Below are 26,382 nucleotides of genomic sequence, written 5' to 3'. Positions count from 1 at the left end.
ATCTTATTATTTGGTGTTTCTGTGACCCAGCCCAGTACTTGGCCCATGTTGATAATTTTAAGAAATGCCTTTCAGACTGAATAAAATATCTAAATGAGTATATATTAGTAAAGGACAAAAATGCTTTCTCTCTTTACTGAATTAAAGTTAAATAGTTTTATTTTGTACTCTACTGTTCTATTTTTTAAAAGAGTTTTGTAACTAGGTAATAACGATTCATCATCTAATAGTTGCTGTACTGTTCAATCATTTAAAGGTATTTGTCGTATAAGTATTATGTGCCAAGTGCTCTGTCAGGCACAGCCCTTCCTCTTTGGAGCTTTCAGTCTAGAGATTCTGTAAGAGCTGATAACTAGTAGCAGATACAAGTGTATTATGTTTCCTTCCATTAATATTTCTATTCTGAATCTATTATTTCCTGCACTGGGAGAGGAAGAGGATGATCAGCTCACATTTTACCTTATCTACCTACCTACAAAGTAAAGCCACACATTTTTTGTGTATGGATGGGCATATGGCACTATGAAATATTTCAAGGTGTTCTTCAAACAAAAGCTAATGAGGTTAATAGGAGTCATTAGGTACAAACAAGGAGCCCAAAATGCTTTCCTGAGCACAAGCTATTGCTGTTCTTTTTTGGCTCATAATCTCTGCTTTCTGGTATTGTTATCTTTCCGTTTAGGTCCTGTCTTCCCCCTTTGAGTAAAGTTCTTCAGTAACAGTAATGATCTCTTATACCTCATAGTCACTTCTGTACTTAGCATAATGTCATCCATTCATTCAAAAGGAGGTTTCTATATGCGAGGCATTGTGATAACTCTGGAAAATAGACAGGAACGTGATATGGTTCCTGGCACCAAGAAGCTTAAAATCTGAAAGGGAATAAGAGAGTAACATGTGTAACAAAAGGCTGACACAAAATTAAGGAAAAGTAGAGATCAGTGTATTAGTACCAAATGTCTCTGAATATCAAGAAGACTTCACACCATAGGTGTTTTTAAGCAGGATCTTTAAAGAGAGAAAAAATTATGCATATGAAAGTGGAAATAATACGCCCATATAAGAAGTTATGCATGTGAAAGTGGAAATAAGATGTCCACATAGATGAGTACATTTGCAATTTTGGACACTTTCAAAAATAAAGCATTATTAAACAGATGTTGTATTCATTGTTCCTTGGGAGTCTATGAGTCATAATGAATGTGTGAAGGAAGTAAATGGTGCAGGGTTGGGGAGAGTATTGTATGAAATCAGTGTTTTTGAAATCTCAAATAGGCACCGAGGCAAGGTGTAGGGATGTCAGATTTTTCATTTGTCATTAGGTGACATAATACATAGTGAATTATCAAGCAAATAGTTTTCCTTTCGAACATTAAAGTTGTTCTTCTGTTCAATCATTCACCTGTTCGTTAATTGAAACAAATAGCCATTCCTAGCTATCTTGTGCCAGGAATTATGGGTATAAATATGTATCAAATAATGTCCTTGATCTCAAAAAAAAAAATTCACAATATCCAGGAACATGGACAAGGAAACACAGTTACAATATAGTATGATAAAGGTTTCAATCAAGAAAAATAACATATCTTACTGGGTTTGGCATTCTTCTTCTACAAGTCCTTATATGAAGAGTCATCTACAATCTTTCCTCAATAGTTGAAGAAGGAAGTATAGTGTGATCTAATGCTTATCAAAGCAAACATGTGTCAGGTTTTTTTGGGGGGAGCATGGGTGTTAATGAACTTCATTAAAGCTTAGTTTCTTCAGCTGTAAAAGGGAAATAGTAGCAACAGGAAAATCTAGTGTGGCTTGCCTCAGTGAGAATCCTGCGCACTGCAAGGAAGAGTAGCCCCTCCTTGCCGCAACTAGAGAAAGCACGCGTGCAGCAACGAAGACCCAATGCAGCCAAAAATAAGAAATAAAAAATTTAAAAAAAAGAAAGAGAGCAGCTTGAAAAAGAAAAGAAAAGAAAACTCTAGTGTGGCTTGCAAAACCACCTGTTAGAGATTTCAAATTCTTTTGGGCTAAATCCTGATAATTAAATGAAATAATTCTGTAAAGCATATACCAAGTGCCTGCCATGTAGAATGTGCTCATAATATTAATCAGTCATTAATTATTCTTAAAGATATGTTTTCCCCACTAAACTGTAAGCTTCATGAGGAGAGAACGAATCCTTTCAATAAGATTTGACAGATGTTCATTTGTTCTCTGATTTCTTCAAATGTAGCCCAGCTCACCATATGGGTATTAATTAAATTGTTAGGTAGTTGTAACATTGTTCAAAACCCTTCTTATATTTAATAAATATAATTTCCCTCAATTGTACTCGCATCTGACCTTCAGAACATCTTTATTAACAGATGGTATTTAATAATGTTATTAGATGGTCCTATATTTTACAAATGAGAAGATACATTCAAGTAAACCGAATATGTGACTCTCCAGGGTACAAGGCTTAGACAGCACCAGATCCAATGCTTAAGTCCAAGTCTTCTGACTCCAAGCCCAGTGTTCCCCCCAATACAAGCAAAGAGCTTAACAAATGCAGCCCATGCTCAAGGGAAGCAGTACACTGGTTTAGAGTAAGGCACACTTTGGATTTTGTCTTAGCTTTGTGACTTTGAGTGATTTATCTCATCTCATTAAATTTCAGTTTTCCTACATGTAAAACGGGAAGGGTGATAGTATCAACCACGAAGGGTACCGATGATTAAACGAGTTGATGTATATAAAGTGGCTCATTTAGAAAGTGCTCAGTAAGTATTATTCTTCCACCATTCCTGGTTAGATTTAACAATAGGAACATTAGGAGACATTTAATAAATATAAGCTATTGTTAGAAAGGGCTTAAGAAACTCCTTCCTTTCCTGTCCTAACTCATCTAGTAGTTGTCTTGGTTCACTATTAACATTTTAATTTTCCCACATCTCTTCACTTAGCTCAGAAGTTCTTTATCAAAGTACCCAACATTCTCTATGATATAGCCCCATCTCTCCTCACTCTCTCCCTGTTCGCTCCCTTTCCCAAAGCAAACTATCTGCTATTCCTTGATTATCCTTCTGACTCCCAGACCCAAAGTTTCCTCTCATCTCCCCTGGTTCAAACTCTGCTGGTACTTCACGATTCTTTTAAATACAATGCTTCCATAAAGCACTCCTAGCTAGAGGCCATGCATGCAGTCTCCCTTACAGATTATAAGAACATCGTTGATAAAGCATGTCGTTATTGTCCTCCTTTAGATATCATTGTTATATATTTTTAAGAATTTATAACGGGTAGATTTATGTGTGATTGACTCTTCAGGTTAACTCAACAAAGACTGATTTCATACCCACAATGTAAGAGACTGCCAAGGGCAGCTCTGATATAAAAAGAGATGTACTCTCTGCCTTCAGCAAATTCCAATAATATTTTTTTAAAAATGGTTGTGCCATGTAAAGGGAGGAATAATTCCCTAATAATTGATAAGTATCAATGATCTTCATTAGGAAAAAGAGCACAGTGGTAACTGGCATTGACACCAAAATTCACTCCCTGAATATCCAAAGCAGTGTCAGAACTGGACAGCACCGTTTTCTACTTGATTTTACTCCTTTTAGGGCTATAATAGTATTTAATAGGATTTCGGATCTGAAAAAAGTTCTTCAGGAATAGTTTAGTCTACCAACTTGCCTGGAACATGCATTTTCCTAGACAGACAAAAGAGGATCGTTCTATTGAATTACGGGGTACTTAGTGTTCTTTTTGTGAATCGGATTGTGGTCTGGAAGTGGAGAAAGGAGAACAGTTAGTTCTTTGCTTCCTCCTTCCCTTTCTTCCTTCTTTTCCTTTTATTTTAAAATAAGGGCTAGAAATTTTCAAAGTAAACTTTTTTTTAAGCATCCCTCCGAAGGGGCCGGGTTTTCTTCTTCTGGGGACTGATGCTGCCTCTTGCTCTCCGGGATTGGTTGAGAGTAAACTAGAAACACTTTCAGGGGCGGAGAAACTGGGAGTGCCCTGGGAGTGCGAGTGGACTCTAGGCTGCAGAACTGCTAAGAGCGGCCCTCGAAGGAGGAAGCCTTTGTCCCGCCGCCCGCGAGGTAGCAGGGTGGCCACCGCAGAGGCACCGGTCCCCGGAGGCCCCGCCGGCCACACGCTGAGATGTGGAATCCCCTGCGCGAAACCGACTCGACCTTTGTCGCCTGGCGCCGCCCGCGCTGGCTGTGCGCTGGGGCCCTGGTGCTGGCCGCCTGCCTCTTCGTCCTCGGCTTCCTTTTCGGTACGGGGGCCCTCGCCACGCACAACCCCGAGCCTACCCGGCTGTTCGGCGGTTCGCGGGATTCCCGGGCCAGCTGCCGCGTGGGGCCAGCTGCTGGTCTCCCGGTCTCCCGGGGGGTGGGGGAAAGTGGGGACGAGCACCCGCGAGTTAGGTGGGAGTTGCTGGGGGCGGTGCACAGCTGGGTTCTGGACGGGCTGCCGTAGGACAGTCACCCAGGGTAAGGAGTAGAACGGAGAGACTCAAACTGAACTTGAGAAAGTTCCAACTGCTGAGGCCCTGCGAGCAATCGGTACGTTTTAGCAGGAGCGCCGGATCTCGGGGTGCATTTGCTAGGTCGTCCAAGGAGCTTTGCAAGAAACGACTCTAACCTGTTTGGGGTCTTTATCTAGTGCCTGTGCCTGGAGTAGGTAGAACTCAGGGCACTGCTGCGTGGGAGCCCTATTCTCTCATTCTTTTGTCCTGGGGAGTAAATAAAGAGGAACATTTAGGAGCTAACCGGCTGACATTGTCAGTGCTCTGAACAGATCCTTAATAGCAGTTCTTGAGCGTTTTCCCGTGTGTACTGATTTGCAGACTTAACCCAACTCTCCATGATAACCAGGGAGCAGCACAGATTCGCTGAGACTCTTTTATATTCTAATTTTAACTCTGCAACTTCTCTGTGGCCTTGAGCGAGTTACCGAGTCTCTCTGAGCCACAGTTTGTCAACCTTTGTAAGAATACTATCTGTAACTTAGTGGGAATCATAAATGAAATAGCATCTAAAGCTCCTGGCACAGTACTGGGGTATTGGCACTTTTTAAAAAGTCTTTCCTGGTGAGGAGATGCTTCTAACTGGACATTAATGCACAGGACTAGCGTTAAGGTATAGCCTGGTAGTTCGGCCGTACTCTGAATTCTGGGTCCCATTCTGGGATTTAGAAGACCAGGGCATAGACCAACTAAGCTGGCTCAAATTCAGCCTCTTCTTGCTTGTTGTGTAATCTTTGAGCCACACTGCTCATAACTAGCATGTGGATATTAGGGTTATTGTGGGGCTTAGATAAGTGTGCTCGTTAAGGCCACACTTCTACTCGAGTTTCAGTTTTCTCAGCTGTACAACGTGGGCAAGGGTAGCATGAGGATTAAGATCTTCTGCATCTTTTAAAAGCATTTTATTCCTCCCAGTATTGCCCTCAGCCCCATCCTTATATTCACTGCTCAACGGCTGTGGGTTTTTTACTAATGTTTGTTAATTCTCTACTCCCTCCCTCCCTCCCACAGGCCTCCGTCCTCTTTATCCAGCTCATTTTTTAGATCTCGATTCAAGCCTTTTATCCTCCGAGTGCCCTTATCCTACAGTCTAATCCAAGTCCCTTTATTTTACATACTGGTGGAACTGTATTTCCATTTGCTGCCAACCATTTACTTCAATATGCGTGTATATATGCATGTGTGTAACGTGTATGTGATTAATAACTGGAAAGCTCCATGAGAGCTAGCTGGGTGATTTTGGTAACCATTTTACGCACAGATCATATCATTTATCTAAATAAACTATGTCACGAAGCCAACTACCTGGGCTAATGGCTCTGCTATCTGGCTACCCATTGCTCTAGTCTCTGTGTTCACTGTGTGTCTTGCAGAGATGTTGGGTGAATTGGAGTTTCACTGTATCTCTCTGAAGTTGAACTTTTGAAGCCTACTTCAACTGCAAGCGCAAAATATTTAAGCGTATTTTGCTTTAGTTTCCGAACCAGAACAAATTAGAAGTCTGAATTGCCTTCAACTCTTTGAGATAATTTATGTACTTGAAATATACTCATAATTAATTCATTACAAACATTTACTAAATGCTTATTCTGGGTCAGCAGAGGCATCGTCACTGGGGATAGAAGCTTTAAGGAGAAAGAAGGTGGATCTCCTTTTTGCCTTCATTTTTCCCATCAGTTGAACCATCTTCAATTTTAGTGCTAATTTCATAAAACATTTCTTAGAATAACAGCAATACTTATTGAAATTGGGTTAAAAAATACGTTGCAACTGATTTGTAATTAAGTCTGTCTGCATGATTTTTTTTCCAATGGAAGTAGGCAAGAGCAATGAAACTTCAGAAAATCTCAGTTAATACCAGAGGTCATTGATGTTTTATATATGATAAATACAATAATAAGGAAAGATAGGCCCTGTCTATAAGCTCATATCTCATTCCTATATTTGTTTGTATTTTACAGGATGGTTTATAAAATCCTCCAGTGAAGCTACTAACATTCCACAGCATAATGTGAAGAAAGCATTTTTGGATGAGTTGAAAGCAGAGAACATCAAGACATTCTTGTAGTAAGCACATACTTAAAAGTTTACTATTCTGCTTAGAAGTTTTGATCCAATATTTCATAAACAGAAACTGACTTTTTAGAAAGGTTTTATTACTGAAGATCTTGTATCATGTTTCATCTGGAGAGGATTGTACCTTCAGCTGAACTTTATCATGATAGATGTTTTAAAGCAGGTGTCAGCAGACGTTTTCTATAAAGGTCCAGCTTTTGTAGGCCAGCTGATCTCTGTCCCAACTACTCAGCTCTATCACCAAAAAAGTGATAGTAAATACGTAATTGAATAAGTGTGACAGTTTCGATAAAACTTCATTTGTAGGCACTGAAATTGAAATTTCATATAAATGATATGTCACAAAATATTATTCCTCTTGATTATTTTCACCTATTTAAAATGTGATAACCATTCTTAGCTTGTGGGCTGTACAAAGAAAGGAAGTGAGCTGGATTTGGTCAGTGAAACATAGTTTGCTGACTCCTGTTTCAGAGGAAGATAGTATATTTTAGTCAAAAGAATAAATTTTGGACTTCAAAGTCAGACATACACGTTTAAATTCCATCTTCGCCCACTGATACTAAAGTAACTTTGAGTGAATACTTAACTTTCCTGAGCCATCATTTTCAACTCTATAAAATGGGGATAGTGATATTGTTCTGATGAGCATGAAATTAGAGAGCATATATGTGACCTGGTGTAAACACCAGTTCCCTATTTCCTGAAATAGCTATCCCTGCTGTAGGGAAAAAGAGGTAAATGAGTAAATTTTAAAAAGTATTTGCAAGGCAACTAAAAATAAAACACTTTTATTGAATAATTGATTGGAATACTTAGCTTTTTCAAAGTGACATACTTGAAGTCCTGATAACGATTAAAGGACTCCTTAGTGAATACAAGTTATAATTTTATGTAAAAACAGTCAAGTAAATATATATATGTATAGATGTACATACACATAGTCATACAAACACATATGTCTATTTAATTATGATAGAATTAAAACTATGAATAAAATTTGCTAGGGTACCTATCATGTCTTTTGAAGGGCCATTTCAAGTGAGAGACCCAGAAGCTTAAATTCTGTGGAAATCCTTCTGTCTCTTGCACTTCTTTCACTATAATATGTATAATAGGTATAATAAAAGTGGAAGTCTGGCGAGATATAATCTTCACTCCTAGACAGGGGTGCTGCCTCTGCTTCATTTTTCCTTTTCTAACGTGTGAGATGGAATGACTAGCAAGGAAATAAAATGAATGCCTTCCTCTAGCTCACTTTCTGGGCCGTCGGCTTCTTGCTTACTCTCCGTGGCCTTGACCAAGTTCCTCTAACTGTTTAGAACTTAAGGGTTTTCATCATTAACAAACAAAAGAAAGAGATTAACAGAACCCCCCACTCACCCCTCCAAGAACCACAGAACCTCCAGAAGCCTCCTGGACTCTCCAGAATTCCAATTAGCCATTTGTCCCTCAGAGTGCTTTCAGTCTATTTAGACCCTTAGGTTAGGGGTCATTAAAGCCTCAGATCCTCTGTCTTGTTCCCCTTTCTAATCCTTTGCTTTACTACTAAAAATGCTCTACTACTTCTAAGTCACCTGACTCTCAATAGTGGCTGGGGGGAGGTTAAGTAGGGGCTGCCTTTTCATTCTCCCTAGGGGTGCAAGGTTGTCCTATGTTTTCCCTTTTGTTTTGTAACATCTAGTTAAACTCTCAGATCTGTTCACTATTTTGCATGTCTTTAGAGGGAATTTCCTTCTCCACCCAGTTGTGAAAGACAAGATTATTTCAGAAGAGTGTCTTAGCTTTCACTGATCTACATTTGAATACCAGTTCCATCTTTCACTGGCTGTCTTTAAGTCATCTAACTTCTCCAAGCACTGTACATTTGTAAATCAGATGCAATGTATGAAAACAGTAATACCAATAGCTCCCTTTATTAATTGAGATAACATAATGCTACTTGGAACATATATAAAATTTTCTAGCCAGAAAGAGATGTATGAGCCTATTTGTTTTGTTAATACATGTTGTTGGCCATTTTGGATAATTTGTAAATTATTCTTATTAGAAAACAACTGGATATTCTAATAGAATCAAGACAGTGTGACACACTTCTCAATTGATGAAAACAAACAAACAAAAAAAACGAACTTCTGTTTCTTAGCAGTTGTCTAATTGAGCCTCAAATCTTTGTGAATTAGTGAGGTAGCACTATTCTCCCCATGTATGGATGAGAAATTGAAGACATGGCCAGGATTGCACAACAAGTTAGTGGCAAAACCTGTAATACACTGATTTTGTAGCCAATTGATTTATTTATCCTTGGAAACAAATCTTTTCTCCTACTCATCATTTTCAGGATTAACTTTGCTCCAAATGAGTGGGTTCTAAACCTGATCATGGAACACCATTGCATCTTGGTGGGTAATGACAAAACTTTTACCAGGAATTTCACTCATAATGTTACCTAACCAAACTTGGGTGGGCTAGCCTGCTGTGCAGCAAAGCCAGTCTACTGACACCAGGTTGAGGTGAAGGAGTCCAGCATTTACTGTAGGGCGTCAAATAGGGAGAACAGACAGCTTATGTTCAAAAGACCAGAAATCCCAGGTGGCTTTCAGGGGAGGGTTTTTTTTTTTTTTTTAGCAACATATATAATTCCTTCTCTCCTTTATTTATTATTTATTATTATTATTATATTTTGTGGTACGTGGGACTCTCACCATTGTGGCCTTTCCCATTGCGGAGCACAGGCTCTGGACACGCAGGCTCAGCAGCCATAGCTCAAGCGCCCAGCCGCTCCGCAGCATGTGGGATCTTCCCGGACCGGGGCACAAACTCGTGTTCCCTGTATCGGCAGGCCGACTCTCAACCACTATGCCACCAGAGAAGCCCCCACTTTGCTTTTGTAATGTATAACACCTCAAAATATTTTTTAATGTAAATCAGCCTTATTTGGTTGTTGATTTAAGAAAAAGTCTGACTAAAAATTTCTAACCACTTTCAATTTTTTTTCAACAGTAATTTTACAAGGATACCACATTTAGCTGGAACAGAACAAAACTTTCAGCTTGCAAAGCAAATTCAATCTCAGTGGAAAGAATTTGGCCTGGATTCTGTTGAGTTAGCCCATTATGATGTCCTGTTGTCCTATCCAAATAAGACTCATCCCAACTACATCTCAATAATTGATGAAGATGGAAATGAGGTAAAAAGAAAGAAAGAAAAAATAAGCCCCACCGGTCTAGTATTTCAAAATACCTTATGTGAAAGAATCCCCTCTACCATGTCCAAATACTGATAGAAATCAATATTGACACTTGTGAATGATGCCTTTTATAATCTTATTACTGGTGCCAACTCTTTCTTATGATGTTTGAATTTATGTGATGTTGGAAAGATTCTGAAAAATTGATATTTGATGACATTTGCTATTTTCTATGTTTTAGTATTGTACACTAATATAAAATATGATATATCAGTAAACTTCTAAGCAACTAAATTGATACATTTTTGAAAGGTTTGGACTATAAAAGATCATGCATAGATTTGAAGATGCTAGAAAATTCAGAGAAGTGCTGTTTGAGCTAGCAGGTTTTTATTGGTACTTAATGATTAAATCTCATATGATCATGTGTTCAGTTCTGTGCCCAGAAGTTGGGTGTGGTCATTTGGAAGGAGGAGAATTTGGAGAGAAGTACTATAGAATTATATCTACACTAAAGAATTTACAATCTTCTTTGCTAGCTAGGGCACTTGGGAAAGAAGATAATACAAGTAATTGAGGTATTTCTTATCACGATATATATTCAATATGAAAACTCATCAAATATAACTCAATATTCATCCCTATTTGCCTTACAGCTACCATTTTAAAGTAGCCCCTTTTACTCTGGATAGCTTCTTTCAGTCCTTTGGTTAGCTGTGCCTTCTAAATTGCATGTAGCTTCAAATATGTCCAGTTTGATCAGTCAACTAAAAATGTCATGTGATTTAAGTATATATAAATTTTTAATCACCTCCCCTTATTGACTAATGAATCAGCCTCTTCTTAATAATTAATATGTTGTTTTACAGTCAGTGATGTAATCCCATGCTAAATTTCCTAATATGAGTTGAAAGTTTCCATATTCACTATTTTCAATTATGGTAGTTAATACAGTTTAACTTTTAAAAATATTATCAAACTATTTCAGAATTTTAAAACTATTTTTAAGGTAGGTATGGGGAATACTGATATACTTCCTATGGTCCCATAACCTTTATTAAATAAGCAGGGGCATATCTATATAATTAAGTATTAAGGGGTCTTTAAATGTATATTTAGGAAGATTATTTAATGATGTAGTAAAATATTGGTGATGTTAAAAAAATACACATACTTAAAGTAAATTTGATCTATCAAATTTGACAATTGTGTGCAATGAGGAAAATAGCAAACTTTCAATTCTCTTCTTTTTTCCTTGCTCTTCGCTTCCAATTTTGACTGTACCTTTGCTTTTATTTCATTTCATTGTTTCTTTTTGCTATTATAAGCACTTACGAAATTCCTAAAGCCTGTCACTTAATATAAACCTATCTTGTAGACGTTTCATTTTGGAGATTTTCCTGAATGGTGTTAGCTGCCAAAAGCTTATTAACTTTTTTAGAAGTTATATCATTAAATCATTTTTATTTTTACTCAAGTTTTACCTGCACATAAAGAATCACACAGTTCTCCAAAGGGGCCCGCTATATCCCCCTTCCCTGAGGCAATCACTGTTCAACACTGAGTTGATTCTTTTGGTATTTACTTCTGTTTATTTAAATGACATGCTTGCATTGCTTGTGTTTCAGATTCAGGCATTATCTTTTGACCTTGTGACAGTTCAGCTCTATTCTCACCCCAACTACAAATGCTCTTTTACTGTGTCCCCATCTCCCAGTTTAATTATTTTGACTATTCATAGCCAAGCTATGTGGTAAACTGCAAACTTTTACTTTCCTGCACGACACAGAGGTGTTCCCCTTCCCACAGGCAACAAATATGATTAGCATTTTATAGATTTTGCAAGAAATATTTTTAATACTATATGCATTATTGTATCTTTGTTTACGTAAGGATAATGTGCCATATGGATTTAACTATATATATTGCCTTTTTTATGTCACAAAAAGTAAATAGAAATTTGTAAACCAAAATTATTTTAGTTATACTCAGAATACATAATTTGAGGCTATATTAGTGAATTTTGGATAGTGAGCAGTGCTCACTGGTGTATTGTCTACCTTTGATAAAGTCACCCAAAAGACTCTTTTCCATTACCTTAAGAAACTTTTCCTAGTTGTTAGAATAACTCATAAACTTGATGTAAAATCCACCTGCTCAGTGGTGTTGTAAAATTGAAGATTACCGTAAAGGCAAATCAAGTGAGATAAGCTTGAGTACTTCCTTGGCTGAAAGACTTGCTGATGGGTGACTTTTTCTCTAGATGGATTTTTATTGCACTTTAGTATAGTTTTTCTTATAATCTTTCCCAGTGATTCAGCTGCAGTTGTACCCTATGTGGACCACAGAAAATTTATAGGAAAGATGGAAGATATGGGAATTTTTGAAGAGTAGTAGTTGATTTTGTTTCATTTTAGGTTCTATCAGCATCAGAAGTAGGTAACTGGTGCTGTAGTCAGTACAATATAATGTCAGCTCAGAGTCACTCCCCATCTCCCACAACCCTTTGCATTACTGCATGGACCAGGACTTATAGTTTAACATGAAAAATGAGTGGTGATAGCAAGTGTCCTTGACTTGAACATTTTTAATGTTTCACCTTAATTTTGATATTTATATCAGGTTACGTTAATTCATTTCCTTTCCAAGTTTACTAAGACTTTTTGTCATGGATTTATGTTGAATTTTATCAATACCTTTTTTCTTTTTTTTGGATGTCTTTTGAGATGAGTGTATAATTTTTCTTTTTTACAATGATAATTATATTAAATGATATTCTAATATTAGACTAATCTTACATTTTTGAAATTTGTAATATTAGTCAGTAGTAGAGTTTTCAACTCATATCTATATATATTCAGTTTATATTCATAGCATGTTTGGCCTGTATTTCTGCAATTTGCTTATTGGGGCATAATTTCTAGATTAGACTTGCCTTATAAAATGAGCTGAGTTTTTAATCTCTGAAATACGTTGTGTTATACTTAAACAATCTTTTACTTTAAAACTCAAAGTAGGGCTTCCCTGGTGGCGCAGTGGTTGAGAATCTGCCTGCCAACGCAGGGGACATGGGTTCGAGCCCTGGTCTGGGAAGATCCCACATGCCGCGGAGCAGCTGGCCCCATGAGCCACAATTACTGCGCCTGCGTGTCTGGAGCCTGTGCTCCGCAACAAGAGAGGCCGCGATAGTGAGAGGCCCACGTACCGCGATGAGGAGTGGCCCCCACTTGCCACAACTAGAGAAAGCCCTCACACAGAAACGAAGACCCAACACAGTCAAAAATAAATAAAATAAATAAATTAAAAATTAAAAAAAAAAAAAAAACTCAAAGTAAAACCAGTTGGTTTTGGTACTTTGTTTTGTGGGAGATTTTAAAGTATTGATTCAATTTTTTTAATTGTTATAGGACTATTTAGATTTTAAAAAATGCATCCTTATGTCAGTTTGAATAAATTTTTTAAAATGCATTTTTCCATTTCATCTAAGTTTTCAATTATTGGCATAGTTCTTCCTAGTATTTTCTTATTACCTTTTTGAATCGGTGTGACATCTATAGATATGACTTTTTTTCAACCCTTAATATTATTTATTTGTGCTTACCTTATATTTTTTTCTTATTGACATTGACAGAGATATGTCAATTTTACCTGTATTTTCAAAGAATAAACCTTCAGCTTTGGCAATCGTTTCTTGTATATATGTTTTATGTTTCATTAATTCTGTTCCTACTTAATATAATTTCCTCTTTTACCTTTCTGGTGTCTATTTTGCGGTTCTTTGTAACATTTTCAGTTGAGTACTTAATTTATTGATGTTCAACCTTTCTTCTTTTCTAATATGAGTATTTAAAACCATGAATTTCCTTCTAAGAGCCACTTCAACTAGATCTCACAAGTTTGGAGAAGTGTTTTAGTTATCATTAATATCTTAATATTTTCTAAGTTCTATGTTTTCATCTTTGAGCCTTGGAGCTATTTAGGGGTATTTTTAAAATTCCAAATTTAAAAGTTATTCCACTATCGGTTTGATCTGATTTTCTAACTTAACTACATTGTGATCAGATAATGTGGTTTGTATGACACTAGTCATTTGGCAATTGTTGAGGCTTCCTTTATAGCCTATTATGTGGTCAATTTTTATAAATGTTCTGTGTTTATTTGAAAAAATTGTATTCAGTTGTTGAGTTTAATGATCTTATATTTGTTCATTAGTTCAAGTTTGTTAATTGTTTGGCTAAAATCGCCTTTATCTTTGATGTAGTCTTATTTTGTCTGCAATCTTTATTAATTGCTGGGAAAGGAATGTTAGATTATCTCACTATAGTGGTGGATTATTTTTATTTCCCTTTGGAATTCTGTCAGTTTCTTCTTCCTGTAGCTTGGAGCTCTCTTTTAGAGGTAGTGGTTTGGAACCTAAAAAAAATTGATTCCTACTTAACAATGACAATGATACACTTGAAAGATTATATTATATTTGGTTCAAAGTTTATTTAACATTTAATTTGCTCCCAAGTAATTACCTTAGCATTTTTACAAGTGACTAAGAATACTGTACGCTGTTATTTTTATTTGGGAATTAAAGTTTTCCTTCTAAATCAAAAGCTATTGCTTATGCATCCTCTAAGGGTCTCTAAGTTTATTCATCTCATGAAATCCTCATAGCCTCTAGCACAGTGCTGGCTCTTTGATCTGTATCTTTAAAATACCAAAGGCTTCATTAACCATCTACTGACAGAAAGAGATAATACACATTTCCTTGTTTGTTTATAGTAATGAAACTTTACCTGATTTGCCTCTGATTATTATATTTTGTTTCTCTAGATTTTCAACACATCATTATTTGAACCACCTCCTCCAGGATATGAAAATGTTTCAGATGTTGTTCCACCTTTTAGTGCCTTTTCTCCACATGGAATGCCAGAGGTAAAAATGCATGCAATAAAATAGAAATAACAAATAGAACTTCCTTATACATAAAGGCAATAATTAAAGGGGTATTAAGGAGGTTTTTGATGTAATCCAAATTCACCTTTTTTAAGATTTAAGAAATAGAATTTCTTAGTAAGAAAAAGGAATACATACTATTTTGTGTTCATAGTGTTTTTTAAGATAAAATTTACTACACTGCGATGAAGAAATCCAAAATGTACATTTATTGACTTTTGACAAATGCATACATCTGTGTAATGCAAACCCCATCGACATATAGAATACTACTATCACTTCAGAAAGTAGTGAGCCCCTTCTCAATGAACTCCACACACTCTCAGAAAGGCAATCATTCTTCTGATTTTTTTTTGCCACCTTTGATTAGTTTTACCTATACTAGAAATTCATATAGATAGAATTGATAGCATGTAATCATTTGTGTCTATTTTCTTTCACTAAGCATAGGGTCTGTGAAATTCACATGTTTTGCATTTATCAATAGATTGTTCCTTTTTATTGCCAAGTAATTTCCATTGTATGAAAATACTACATATCTTACTACCACTGTATAACTTGGATTAATTTTCAAAGAACTTGAATGAGAATTTGAAACTGTTGCCATTTTCAAGTGAAGAGTACGAATGTCCGTTTTAGACAATGTTACGTGGTTTACTCAATAAAGCATTGTCGGGGCTTCCCTTGTGGCACAGTGGTTGAGAGTCTGCCTGCCGATGCAGGGGACACGGGTTCGTGCCCCGGTCCGGGAAGATCCCACATGCCGCGAAGTGGCTGGGCCCGTGAGCCATGGCCACTGAGCCTGCGCGTTCGGAGCCTGTGCTCTGCAACGGGAAAGGTCACAACAGTGAGAGGCCCGTGTACCACAAAAAACAAAAACAAAAACAAAAAAATAATAATGATAAAGCAGTGTGTATAACTATCATCTGAGATTTTACAGTAAATCGCCAGATTCTTGCATAGTACTTTGTTTTTTTATAAGAAAGTTAAATTTGAAAGAGTTGAATATCATTTATTAATGTCTTTTAAAATGTTATGTCTCCTACCATAATATTTAACATTAAGTAGCTTCAGTTTTGGACATATTGAGTTTGAGGTGCCTAGGATATATTCCAAGAAGTTGCTAATAGACAACTGGGCATATTGAAATATCACTCAATAGGGAAATAAGGGCTTGACTGTCACCAGAAACATCCTAAGTGAAAAATTTACATTTAGAATTGAATTGACATTTAAAGTTCTATCTTCACCAATTAGTTAAAATTTATTGCAAGAACATAAGGATGATTTAATATTTGGCAATGCCATGTTTTTTAATAAGTAAAGTTATAAAACACACTATTTTTATTATTTTCTAATGTTTTGAATATTTGATTATCTTATAATTGAAAAACTCTCACAAACTTAGAATAGAATATTTTCTATTGGTTGTATGAAATTTACTTCAAATGAGTAGTTAACATCATAGTTAAGGGAACAGTATTGGAAAAATTCTCCCTAAATATTTGCACATAAATAGAATGCTTATAATCACTATAATTATCTCATAATTGACATGACATAGAAATAAGGTATATAAAAATTGGGAATGAAGAGATAGTACATTTTACAACTCAGGTGTCCTGAGGTCACCTAGACTTATTCCTCAAGGTAAGGCACATTACCATCATGGGTCCATGTAAGATCCCTAATTTAATTTCTCCCTATTTTCAATCTCATTCCTCTTCTCCACTCCACTACACCCTGCCACTGACTCTAATGTATTTATACTTTTAGAAATGTATGTATTCTTACAAAAATATGGCCTTAATTTTGTGATTGGTGTATTTTAAATGTACGCAAATAATATTATAACTTAGGTCTTACTTGGTCTCTTACTGTTTTTCAATCAACTTTTTTTTTAATCTATTGCTTTATGTCAGAGTAGTTTGTTACTTTTCACTGTTGCATGTTATCCCATGTTATCATGCACACCACATGTAACTTATCCATTCTCTTAGTGGCAAACACGTGGTTTGCCTCTAAATTTAAATTACCACAAACAGTGTTGGAGTGAATATGCTCATGTATGGGCTCTCTGTGTAAACTAAACCAGGTATGGGATTGCTGGTTTGTAGGGAATACTTCATTTCACACTGTCCAGAGTGTAGCAGTTTACTGCTCCCTCCAATACTGTATGAGTGTTCCTTTTTCCTCACATTTTCATCAATGGCTGAAGTTATGTAACTTTCTAAATTTTGCCCATCTAATTGTTTTGTTGTTGTTTTAATTTATTTTGATTCACATTTTTTATTACAAATAAGATTATACATCTCCAAATATATTTATTAGCTATGCTATGTTTTTGCTCTGTGAAATGATTAATTATAGTCTTCTTTCCCTGTTGAGTTTCTGGCCTTTTTCTTATTAACTTCAGAGGTTTCTTAAATATTTTAGTTATTCATCTCCTATTGGTTTAGATATTGCAAACAGCTTCTCCTAAATTTTCACCTATATTTGTTCATGTTATTTATGTTGCTTTTTACTGAAAAGGATTCTTTAATTGTGATATTGTCCAGTGTTCTCTTTATGTTTTCACACTTTGGGCCTTCATTAATTTTCTCATTCATTATTTTTTTTAAACATCTTTATTGAAGTATAATTGCTTTACAAGGTTGTGTTAGTTTCTGCTGTATAATAAAGTGAATCAGCTATATGTATACATATATCCCCATATCCCCTCCCTCTTGCACCTAACGTAGGCAGAACACTCTATGACATAAATCACAGCAAGATCCTTTTTCACCCATATCCTAGAGAAATGAATATAAAGACAAAAGTAAACAAATGAGACCTAATGAAACTTAAAAGCTTTTGCACAGCAAAGGAAATTATAAACAATCATATAAAACACAGATTCTGATTCCCATCACCTGAGTTTCAGTAGGTCTTGAGTGAAGCCTGAGAGTTTGTTTCCAGCAAGTTGCTAGATATTGTTGATTCTGCTGGTTCAAGATCCATGGTTTGAGAACCACTGGTCTCACGTCCCAATTCTGTCTCTATTAACAAGAGCAGGAAGATGGAAGCTTAAAAGAAATGGAAAATTGTAGGCTAACAGTGCAAGATTGTATTTATTCCCAGTTATAGAACAATGGTACAGTGTAAATTTTACAAGAAGGTCATTGTCTGAAAATAAATGTTTTTTTCTAACTAGCAGTGACAACTTGCATTTGCGAAGTGCTGAGAGGGCCTATCTGTCCACACTTGTTTTCATTTTCAAAGTTTACTGTCATTTTCAAACTGATATCTTCTCCAATCCCTTCTCCATCATAATTTGCTTTGTGAGGAGCGCAGATTTATTAAAAGATAGCCACAATTTACAGACATTTAAAGAAGTAGTCTTCTCAAAGTTGGTGATATTAAATATGAATAAATTTCAAGTAGAACATTTACACTAAAACAAAATTCACTGAAACCAAATTGGTTAATGGCTTTGTATTCACAGTAGTATAAGAGTGAGCTCCAGAGAAGACTAACAGTTATAAATCAGACATCAACAGTGCATTAATATTGCATTGGTCTTAGGAGAAAAAGTAATAACTAAAACTAATCCTTTTGCTGAAGCAAAGATTCAGATGTCACCTTCTCAATAGACTTTCTCCCTTTTTTGAAAATTGCACCCAACTGAGTACAGTACAAATGCCCTGTTTGCCTACTGTATTTAAACTTTTTTTTTGAATTTTTCTACAGAACTCATCACCTTTTAATATAATATACAATTTACTTAGTTATTAATTTTATTGTTTATTATCTTATCTCTCTGCTTTCCACATGAATGTAAGTTTCTTCAAGGACAGGGATTTGCTGTATCCCTAATTCCTAGAATGATATGCCCTCAACAAGTTTGTGGAATGAATCCTAAAATCAGCTTGGAAACAACCTTATGTCAATGTTATAAGTTTGTTGTGCACATGTTATGAGATGTAGTTAAAGAGGAAAATAATAACCAAAATAAAATGATAGGATATCAGAAATCGTGTAGGACAGGGACTTCAAACTCTAGGGTATGTGAAGACTTTCCAAAGGCAGACATAGGATCGTTTTAAATAAATCAGTTGCATCATCAATTTCTCAGTGGACTCTTTCATGGAATTGAGAATTAGCCCGTGGTGAGGTCCCGCTAGTACTCTGTCTCCACCTCCCTATTTACAGTTATTTTTCTCTTATTTTATGAATGAGAGACATCACTCATTCATCCTAAAACAAGATGAAGAATATCTCTGAGCAGTAAAAAAAAATCTCTGGGGCTCCAAACAAAGAGACAATAGTGAAAGATTCTAATAGCTGGGTAACAAAGATTTGGCAAGTCAAATGGTTTATAGTTGAACAAAATTAAAGATGAGCCTAACTGAGTTTCCAGCTGGTATCATTAGAATTAACTTGGACAAAAGATCAGTGTGAGATTTAGGAGTTGTAACTTGGAAAGAGTTTAAATAATATAGGGAAATTCCATTTTTTATCATCCCCATCCTGAGGTTTCTCAGAACTTGTCTAAAAACAAGAAATGTAAATAAAACTGAGAGTGAGCCCTGACTCATTCTGGAAATAATTGATTCATCCGTAGATCCATGACCTAATGTTTTAACATCCCATAGCACTAAAAGTTGTATTTCAAGTAAAATTTTATGCTTAGGTATGTATTATTTATAAAAGTTTGTAATGATGTTGTTAGGCTCAATTGATACTACTAATAATTATAATAGTAAATTACTCTTGAAGAATTTTCTTAACATGTACAGCTTGTCATAGGAAATAAATATTTTTAAGCACTATACACACACACACACACACACACACATTCTTAATCAAGGCAAGTTTGGCAGTGATTAATAAAAGACTTGTAAATATAGCCAGATTCTAGGTAACAGAAACTGAAATGGAATTTAGCATGCTAGATGGTTATTAAGGAATGTTCTCTTGGGATCAATATCTGTAGCAGGGAGGAGAAGGAAGCTGGAGTAGGCAGAGGGAGAAGCTGCCCCTCAATGCTAGCTCAAGGACAGCCTCAGCTGACCCAATGGGCAGCTCTGGAGTCAGAATAGCCTTTCAGGATTGTCCTGGGCTGGACAAAGATGTCCAGGTATTCATATTCCCACATCGATCAGTCATTGAACATGTGCATCCTAAGAAGGGGCATGACCTTGAACAAGGTGGCTGTCTGTAGCTGATCATAAGCAAGGGGCTGACTCCTGAAGGCTGCCTGCAGAGAGCCTGCCCTGCAGCAGGAGCAAGAACATCTTCAGTGAAGGGGAATCGACACCAACACACTGGTGTCCAGCACAAATACATTTTACTTTAGAGTAAAATGCTTTAGGGAAAGGGGCAAATACAACTTCAAGGAGAAAAAGCGATGATAAAATTCTGACTGAAGAGTGTGGTTTTAAAGTGGATGATATTGAATAAAAAATCATTACAATATTTAAATTCCTTTGGATATAAATAAAAAGTGAGGCAAGACTGCTTCTAAAAATGTTAATATTTGTAATGTGCTGGAAATTGCATTGTTCACCACAACTTAAAGACATGACAAAAAATTTCAGATGTCAACTTAAAAATAAAGGGCGGGGGGCTTCCCTGGTGGCGCAGTGGTTGAGAGTCTGCCTGCCGATGCAGGGGACACGGGTTCGTGCCCTGGTCCGGGAAGATCCCACATGCCGTGGAGCGGCTGGGTCCTTGAGCCACGGCCGCTGAGCCTGAGCGTCTGGAGCCTGTGCTCCACAACGGGAGAGGCCACAGCAGTGAGAGGCCCACGTACCATAAAAAATAAATAAATAAAATAAAAAAATAAAGGGGGGGGACCTTCAAGATGGTGGAGGAGTAAGATGTGGAGATCACCTTTCTCCCCAAAAATACATCAGAAATACATCTACATATGGAACAACTCCTACAGAACACCTACTGAATGCTTGCAGAAGACCTGACTTCCCAAAAAGCAAGAAATTCCCCACATACCTGGGTAGGGCAAAAGAAAAAAGAAAAAAACAGACAAAAGAATAGGCATGGGACCTGCACCACTGGGAGGGAGCTGTGAAGGAGGAAAAGTTTCCACACACTAGGAAGCCCCTTCACTGGTGGAGACAGGGGGGTGGGCAGGGGGCGGGAAGCTTCAGAGCCATGAAGGAGAGCGCAGCAACAGAGATGCAGAGGGCAAAGTGGAGAGATTCCCGAACAGAGGATCGGTGCCGACCAGCACTCACCAGGCCAAGAGGCCTGTCTGCTCACCTGCCAGGGCAGGTGGGGCTGGGAGCTGAGGCTCAGGCTTCGGAGGTCAGACCCCAGGGAGAGGACTGGGGTTGGCTGCATGAACACAGCCTGAAAGGGGCTAATGTGCCACAGCTAGCTGGGAGCGAGTCCGGGAAAAAGTTTGGAACTGCCAAAGAGTCAAAAGACCTCAGGGTGTGCGAGGAGAGGGGATTCACAGCACCGCCTAAATGAGTTCCAGAGATGGGCACAAGCCTAGGACACCAGAGACAGGCATGAAATGCTAAGGCTGTTACTGCAGCCACCAAGAATCCTGTGTGTCATAAACAGAAATACAGATCAATGGAACAGGATAGAAAGCCCACAGATAAACCCATGCACATATGGACAACTTATCTTTGATAAAGGAGGCAAGAATATACAGTGGAGAAAAGACAGCCTCTTCAATAAGTGGTGCTGGGAAAACTGGACAGCTACATTTAAAAGAATGAAATTAGAACACTCCCTAACACCATACACAAAAATAAACTCAAAATGGATTAAAGAGCTAAATGTAAGGTCAGACACTATCAAACTCTTAGAGGAAAACATAGGCAGAAAACTATGACATAAATCACAGCAAGATTCTTTTTGACCCACCTCCTAGAGAATGGAAATAAAACAAAAATAAACAAATGGGACCTAATGAAACTTAAAAGCTTTTTGCACAGCAAAGGAAACCATAAACAAGACCAAAAGACAACCCTCAGAATGGGAAAATATTGCAAATGAAGTAACTGACAAAGGATTAATCTCCAAAATTTACAAGCAGCTCATGCAGCTCAATAACAAAAAAACAAAAACCCACTCCAAAAATGGGCAGAAGATCTAAGTAGACATTTCTCCAAAGAAGATATACAGATTGCCAACAAACACATGAAAGAATGCTCAACATCATTAATCATTAGAGAAATGCAAATCAAAACTACAATGAGATATCATCTCACACCGGTCAGAATGGCCATCATCAAAAAATCTAGAAACAATAAATGTTGGAGAGGGTGTGGAGAAAAGGGAACCCTCTTGCACTGTTGGTGGGAATGCAAATTGATACAGCCACTATGGAGAACAGTATGGACGTTCCTTAAAAAACTACAAATAGACCTACCACATGACCCAGCAATCCAACTACTGGGCATATACCCTGAGAAAACCATAATTCAAAAACAGTCATGTACCAAAATGTTCATTGCAGCTCTATTTACAATATCCAGGACATGGAAGAAGCCTAAGTGTCCATCAACAGTTGAATGGATAAAGAAGATGTGGCACATATATACGATGGAATATTACTCAGCCATAATAAGAAATGAAACTGAGTTATTTGTAGTGAGGTAGATGGACCTAGAGTCTGTCATACAGAGTGAAGTAAGTCAGAAAGAGAAAAACAAATACCATATGCTAACACATATATATGGAATCTAAGAAAGAAAAAAAAAGGTCATGAAGAACCTAGGGGTAAGATGGGAATAAAGACACAGGCCTACTAGAGGATGGACTTGAGGGTATGGGGAGGGAGAAGGGTAAGCTGTGACAAAGTGAGAGAGTGGCATGGACATATATACACTACCAAACGTAAAATAGATAGCTAGTGGGAAGCAGCCACATAGCACAGGGAGATCAGCTTGGTAGTTTGTGACCACCTCTAGGGATGGGATAGGGAGGGTGGGAGGGATGGAGATGCAAGAGGGAAGAGATATGGGAACATATGTATATGTATAACTGATTCACTTTGTTATCAAGCAGAAACTAACACACCATTGTAAAGCAATTATACTCCAATAAAGATGTTAAAAAAAAAAAAAAAAGAATCCTGTGTGCAAGCACAGGTCACTATCCACACCTCCCCTCCCAGAAGCCAGTGCAGTCCGTCACTGCCAGGGTCCTGTGACCCAGGGACAACTTCCCCGGGAGAGCACACAATGCCCTCAAGCTGTTGCAATGTCATGCTGGCCTCTGCCATTGCAGGCTCACCCCACGTTCTGTACCCCTCTGGCCTGAGTGAGTCAGAGCCCCCAAATCAGCCGCTACTTTAACCCCCTCCTGTCTGGGTGAAGAACAGACACCAGAGGGCGACCTACATGCAGATGCGGGGTCAAAACCAAAGCTGAATCTCAGGAGCTATGTGAACAGAGAAGAGAAGGGGAAATCTCTCTGTGCAGCCTCAGAAGCAGTGGATTAAATCTCCACAATCAATTTGATGTGCCCTGCATCTGGGGAATAACTCAATAGACAATGAATCATCCCCAAACTGAGGCAGTGGACTTTGGGAGCAACTGTAGACTTGGGGTTTTGCTTTCTGCATCTAATTGTTTCTAGTTTTTATGTTTATCATAGTTAGTATTAGAGCTTATTACCATAGGTAGCTTTGTTTATTGATTTGGTTGCTCTCTTCCTTTTTAAAATTTATATATATATTTTGTTTGTTGTTTGTTTTCCTTTTTCTCTTTTTGTGAGTGTGTATCTGTAGCTTCTTTGTGTGATATGTCTGTATAGGTGTGCTTTTACCATTTGTCCTAGTGTTCTGTCTGTCCATTTTTTTTCTTTAGTATAGTTTTTAGCACTTGTTATCATTGATGGATGTGTTTATTCGTTTGGTTGCTCTTTTTTAAAATTACTTTTTAATTTTAATAATTAATTTTTTATTTTAATAACTTTATTTTATTATTTTCTTTTCTTTTTTTCTTTCCTCCCTTTTCTTCTGAGCTGTGTGGCTGACAGTGTCTTGGTGCTCTGTCTAGGTGTTAGGCCTGAGCCTTTTGAGGTGGGAGAGCTGAATTCAGGACATTGGCCCACCAGAGACCTCCCAGCCCCTTGTAATATTAATCGGCGAGAACTCTCCCAGAGATCTCCATCTCAACACTAGGACCCAGCTCCACTCAACGACCAGCAAGCTCCATTGCTGGACACCCCATGCCAAACAACTAGCAAGACAGGATCACAACCCCATCCATTAACAGAGAGGCTGCCTAAAATCATACTAAGTTCACAGACACTCCAAAACACACCACCAGATGCAGTCCTGCCCACCAGAAAGACAAGATCCAGCCTCATCCACCAGAACACAGGCCGCAATTCCCTCCACCAGGAAGCCTACACAACCCACTGAACCAACACTACCCACTGGAGGCAGACACCAAAAACAATGGGAACTATGAACCTGCAGGCTGCAAAAAAGAGACCCTAAACACAGTAAGTTAAGCAAAATGAGAAAACAGAAAAATACACAGCAGATGAAGGGCAAGGTTAAAACCCACCAGGCCAAAAAATGAAGAGGAAATAGACAGTCTACCTGAAAAAGAATTCAGAGTAATGATAGTAAAGATGATCCAAAACCATGGAAATAGAATGGAGAAAATACAAGAAATGTTTAACAAGGACGTAAAAGAACTAAAGAGCAAACAAACAATGATGAACAATACAATAAATGAAATTAAAAATTCTCTAGAGGAAACAATAGCAGAATAAATGAGGTTGAAGAACGGAAAAGTGACCTGGAAGATAAAATAGTGAAAAAAACTACCATAGAGCAGAAAAAAGAAAAAAGGAATAAAAAGAATTAAGGACAGTCTCAGAGACCTCTGGGACAGCATTAAACGCATGAACATTCAAATTATAGGGGTCCTAGAAGAAGAAGAGAAAAAGAAAGGGACTGCAAAAATATTGGAAGAGATTATAGTTGAAAACTTCCCTAATATGGGAAAGGAAGTAGTCAATCAAGACCAGGAAGTGCAGAGAACCCCATACAGTATAAATCCAAGGAGAAACATGCCAGGACACATATTAATCATACTATCAAAAATTAAATACAAAGAAAAAATATTAAAAGCACCAAGAGAAAAGCAACAAATATCATACAAGGGAATCCCCATAAGGTTAACAGCTGATTTTTCAGCAGAAATTCTGAAAGCCAGAAGGGACTTGCAGGACATATTGAAAGTGATGAAAGGGAAAAACATACAACCAAGATTACTCTACCCAACAAGGATCTCATTCAGATTTGACAGAGAAATTAAAACCTTTACAGACAACAAAAACCAAGAGAATTCAGCAACACCAAACCAGCTTTACAGCAAATGCTAAAGGAACTTCTCTAGGCAGAAATACAAGAGAAGGAAAAGACCTACAGTAATAAACATAAAACAATTAAGAAAATGGTAATGCAAACATACATATTGATAATTACCTTAAATGTAAATGGACTAAATGCTCGAACCAAAACACATAGACTGGCTGAACGGGTACAAAAACAAGACCCATATATATGCTGTCTACAAGAGACCCACTTCAGACCTAGGCACACATACAGACTGAAAGTGAGGGGTTGGAAAAAGATATTCCATGCAAAAGGAAATCAAAAGAAAGCTGGAGTTGCAATTCTCATATCAGAAAAAAATAGACTTTAAAATAAAGACTGTTACAAGAGACAAAGAAGGACACTACATAATGACTAAGGGATCAATCCAAAAAGATATTACAATTGTAAATATTTATGCACCAAACATAGGAGCAGTTCAATACATAAGGCAAATGCTAACAGCCATAAAAGGGGAAATCAACAGTAACACAGTAATAGTAAGGGACTTTAACACCCCACGTTTGCCAATGGACAGATCATCCAAAATGAAAATAAATAAGGAAACACAAACTTTAAATGACACATTAAACAAGATGGACTTAACTGATATTTATAGGACATTCCATCTGAAAACAATGGAATACACTTTCTTCTCAAGTGCTCATGGAACATTCTCCAGGATAGATCACATCTTGGGTCACAGATCAAGCCTCAGTAAATTTAAGAAAATTGAAATCATATCAAGCATCTTTTCTGACCACAACGCTATGGTATTAGAAATAAAGTACAGGGAAAGAAATGTAAAAAACACAAACACATGGAGGATAAACAATATGTTGCTAAATAACCAAGACATCACTGAAGAAATCAAAGAGGAAATCAAAAAACACCTAGAGGCAAATGACAATGAAAACACAATGATCCAAAATCTATGGGATGCAGCAAAAGCAGTTCTAAGAGGGAAGTTTATAGCAATACAATGCTACCTCAAGAAACATCTCAAATAAACAACCTAAACTTACACCTAAAGAAATTAGAGAAAGAACAAAAAAACCCCAGAGTTATCAGAAGGAAAGAAATCATAAAGATCAGATCAGAAATAGGTGAAAAAGAAATGAAGGAAACAATAGCAAAGAGCAATAAAACTAAAAGCTGGTTCTTTGAGAAGATAAAAAAATTGATGAACCATTAGCCAGACTCATCAGAAAAAAAAGGGAAAAGGCTCAAATCAATAGAATTAGAAATGAAAAGGATAAGTAAGAACTGACACTGCAGAAATACAAAGGATCATGAGAGATTATT

At 37.1% G+C, this 26,382-nt stretch overlaps 1 protein-coding gene across 3 annotated transcripts in view; it reads left to right on the top strand.

Annotated features, from left to right (window-relative positions):
* Positions 1–26,382, top strand: part of LOC116758197 (glutamate carboxypeptidase 2) — a 187,026-nt gene that overhangs the window by 109,753 nt on the left and 50,891 nt on the right. The window contains exons 1-4 of one of the 3 annotated variants that reach the window (XM_032640982.1): positions 3,992–4,261; positions 6,475–6,580; positions 9,593–9,779; positions 14,601–14,702. The exons of 1 other annotated variant lie outside the window; for it this stretch is intronic. In XM_032640982.1, coding sequence (XP_032496873.1) covers positions 4,144–4,261; positions 6,475–6,580; positions 9,593–9,779; positions 14,601–14,702 — 513 coding nt within the window. In that variant the 5' untranslated portion in view covers positions 3,992–4,143. Of the gene's footprint in view, positions 1–3,991; positions 4,262–6,474; positions 6,581–9,592; positions 9,780–14,600; positions 14,703–26,382 lie in introns of those variants that run through there. One more of the 3 variants, XM_032640983.1, reaches the window with a different exon arrangement.

Source organism: Phocoena sinus, chromosome 8 (assembly GCF_008692025.1).
Source record: "Phocoena sinus isolate mPhoSin1 chromosome 8, mPhoSin1.pri, whole genome shotgun sequence".
NCBI lineage: Eukaryota > Metazoa > Chordata > Mammalia > Artiodactyla > Phocoenidae > Phocoena > Phocoena sinus.
Note: the sequence above shows the minus strand (reverse complement) of the source record. Positions and strands in the feature narration are given on the sequence as shown.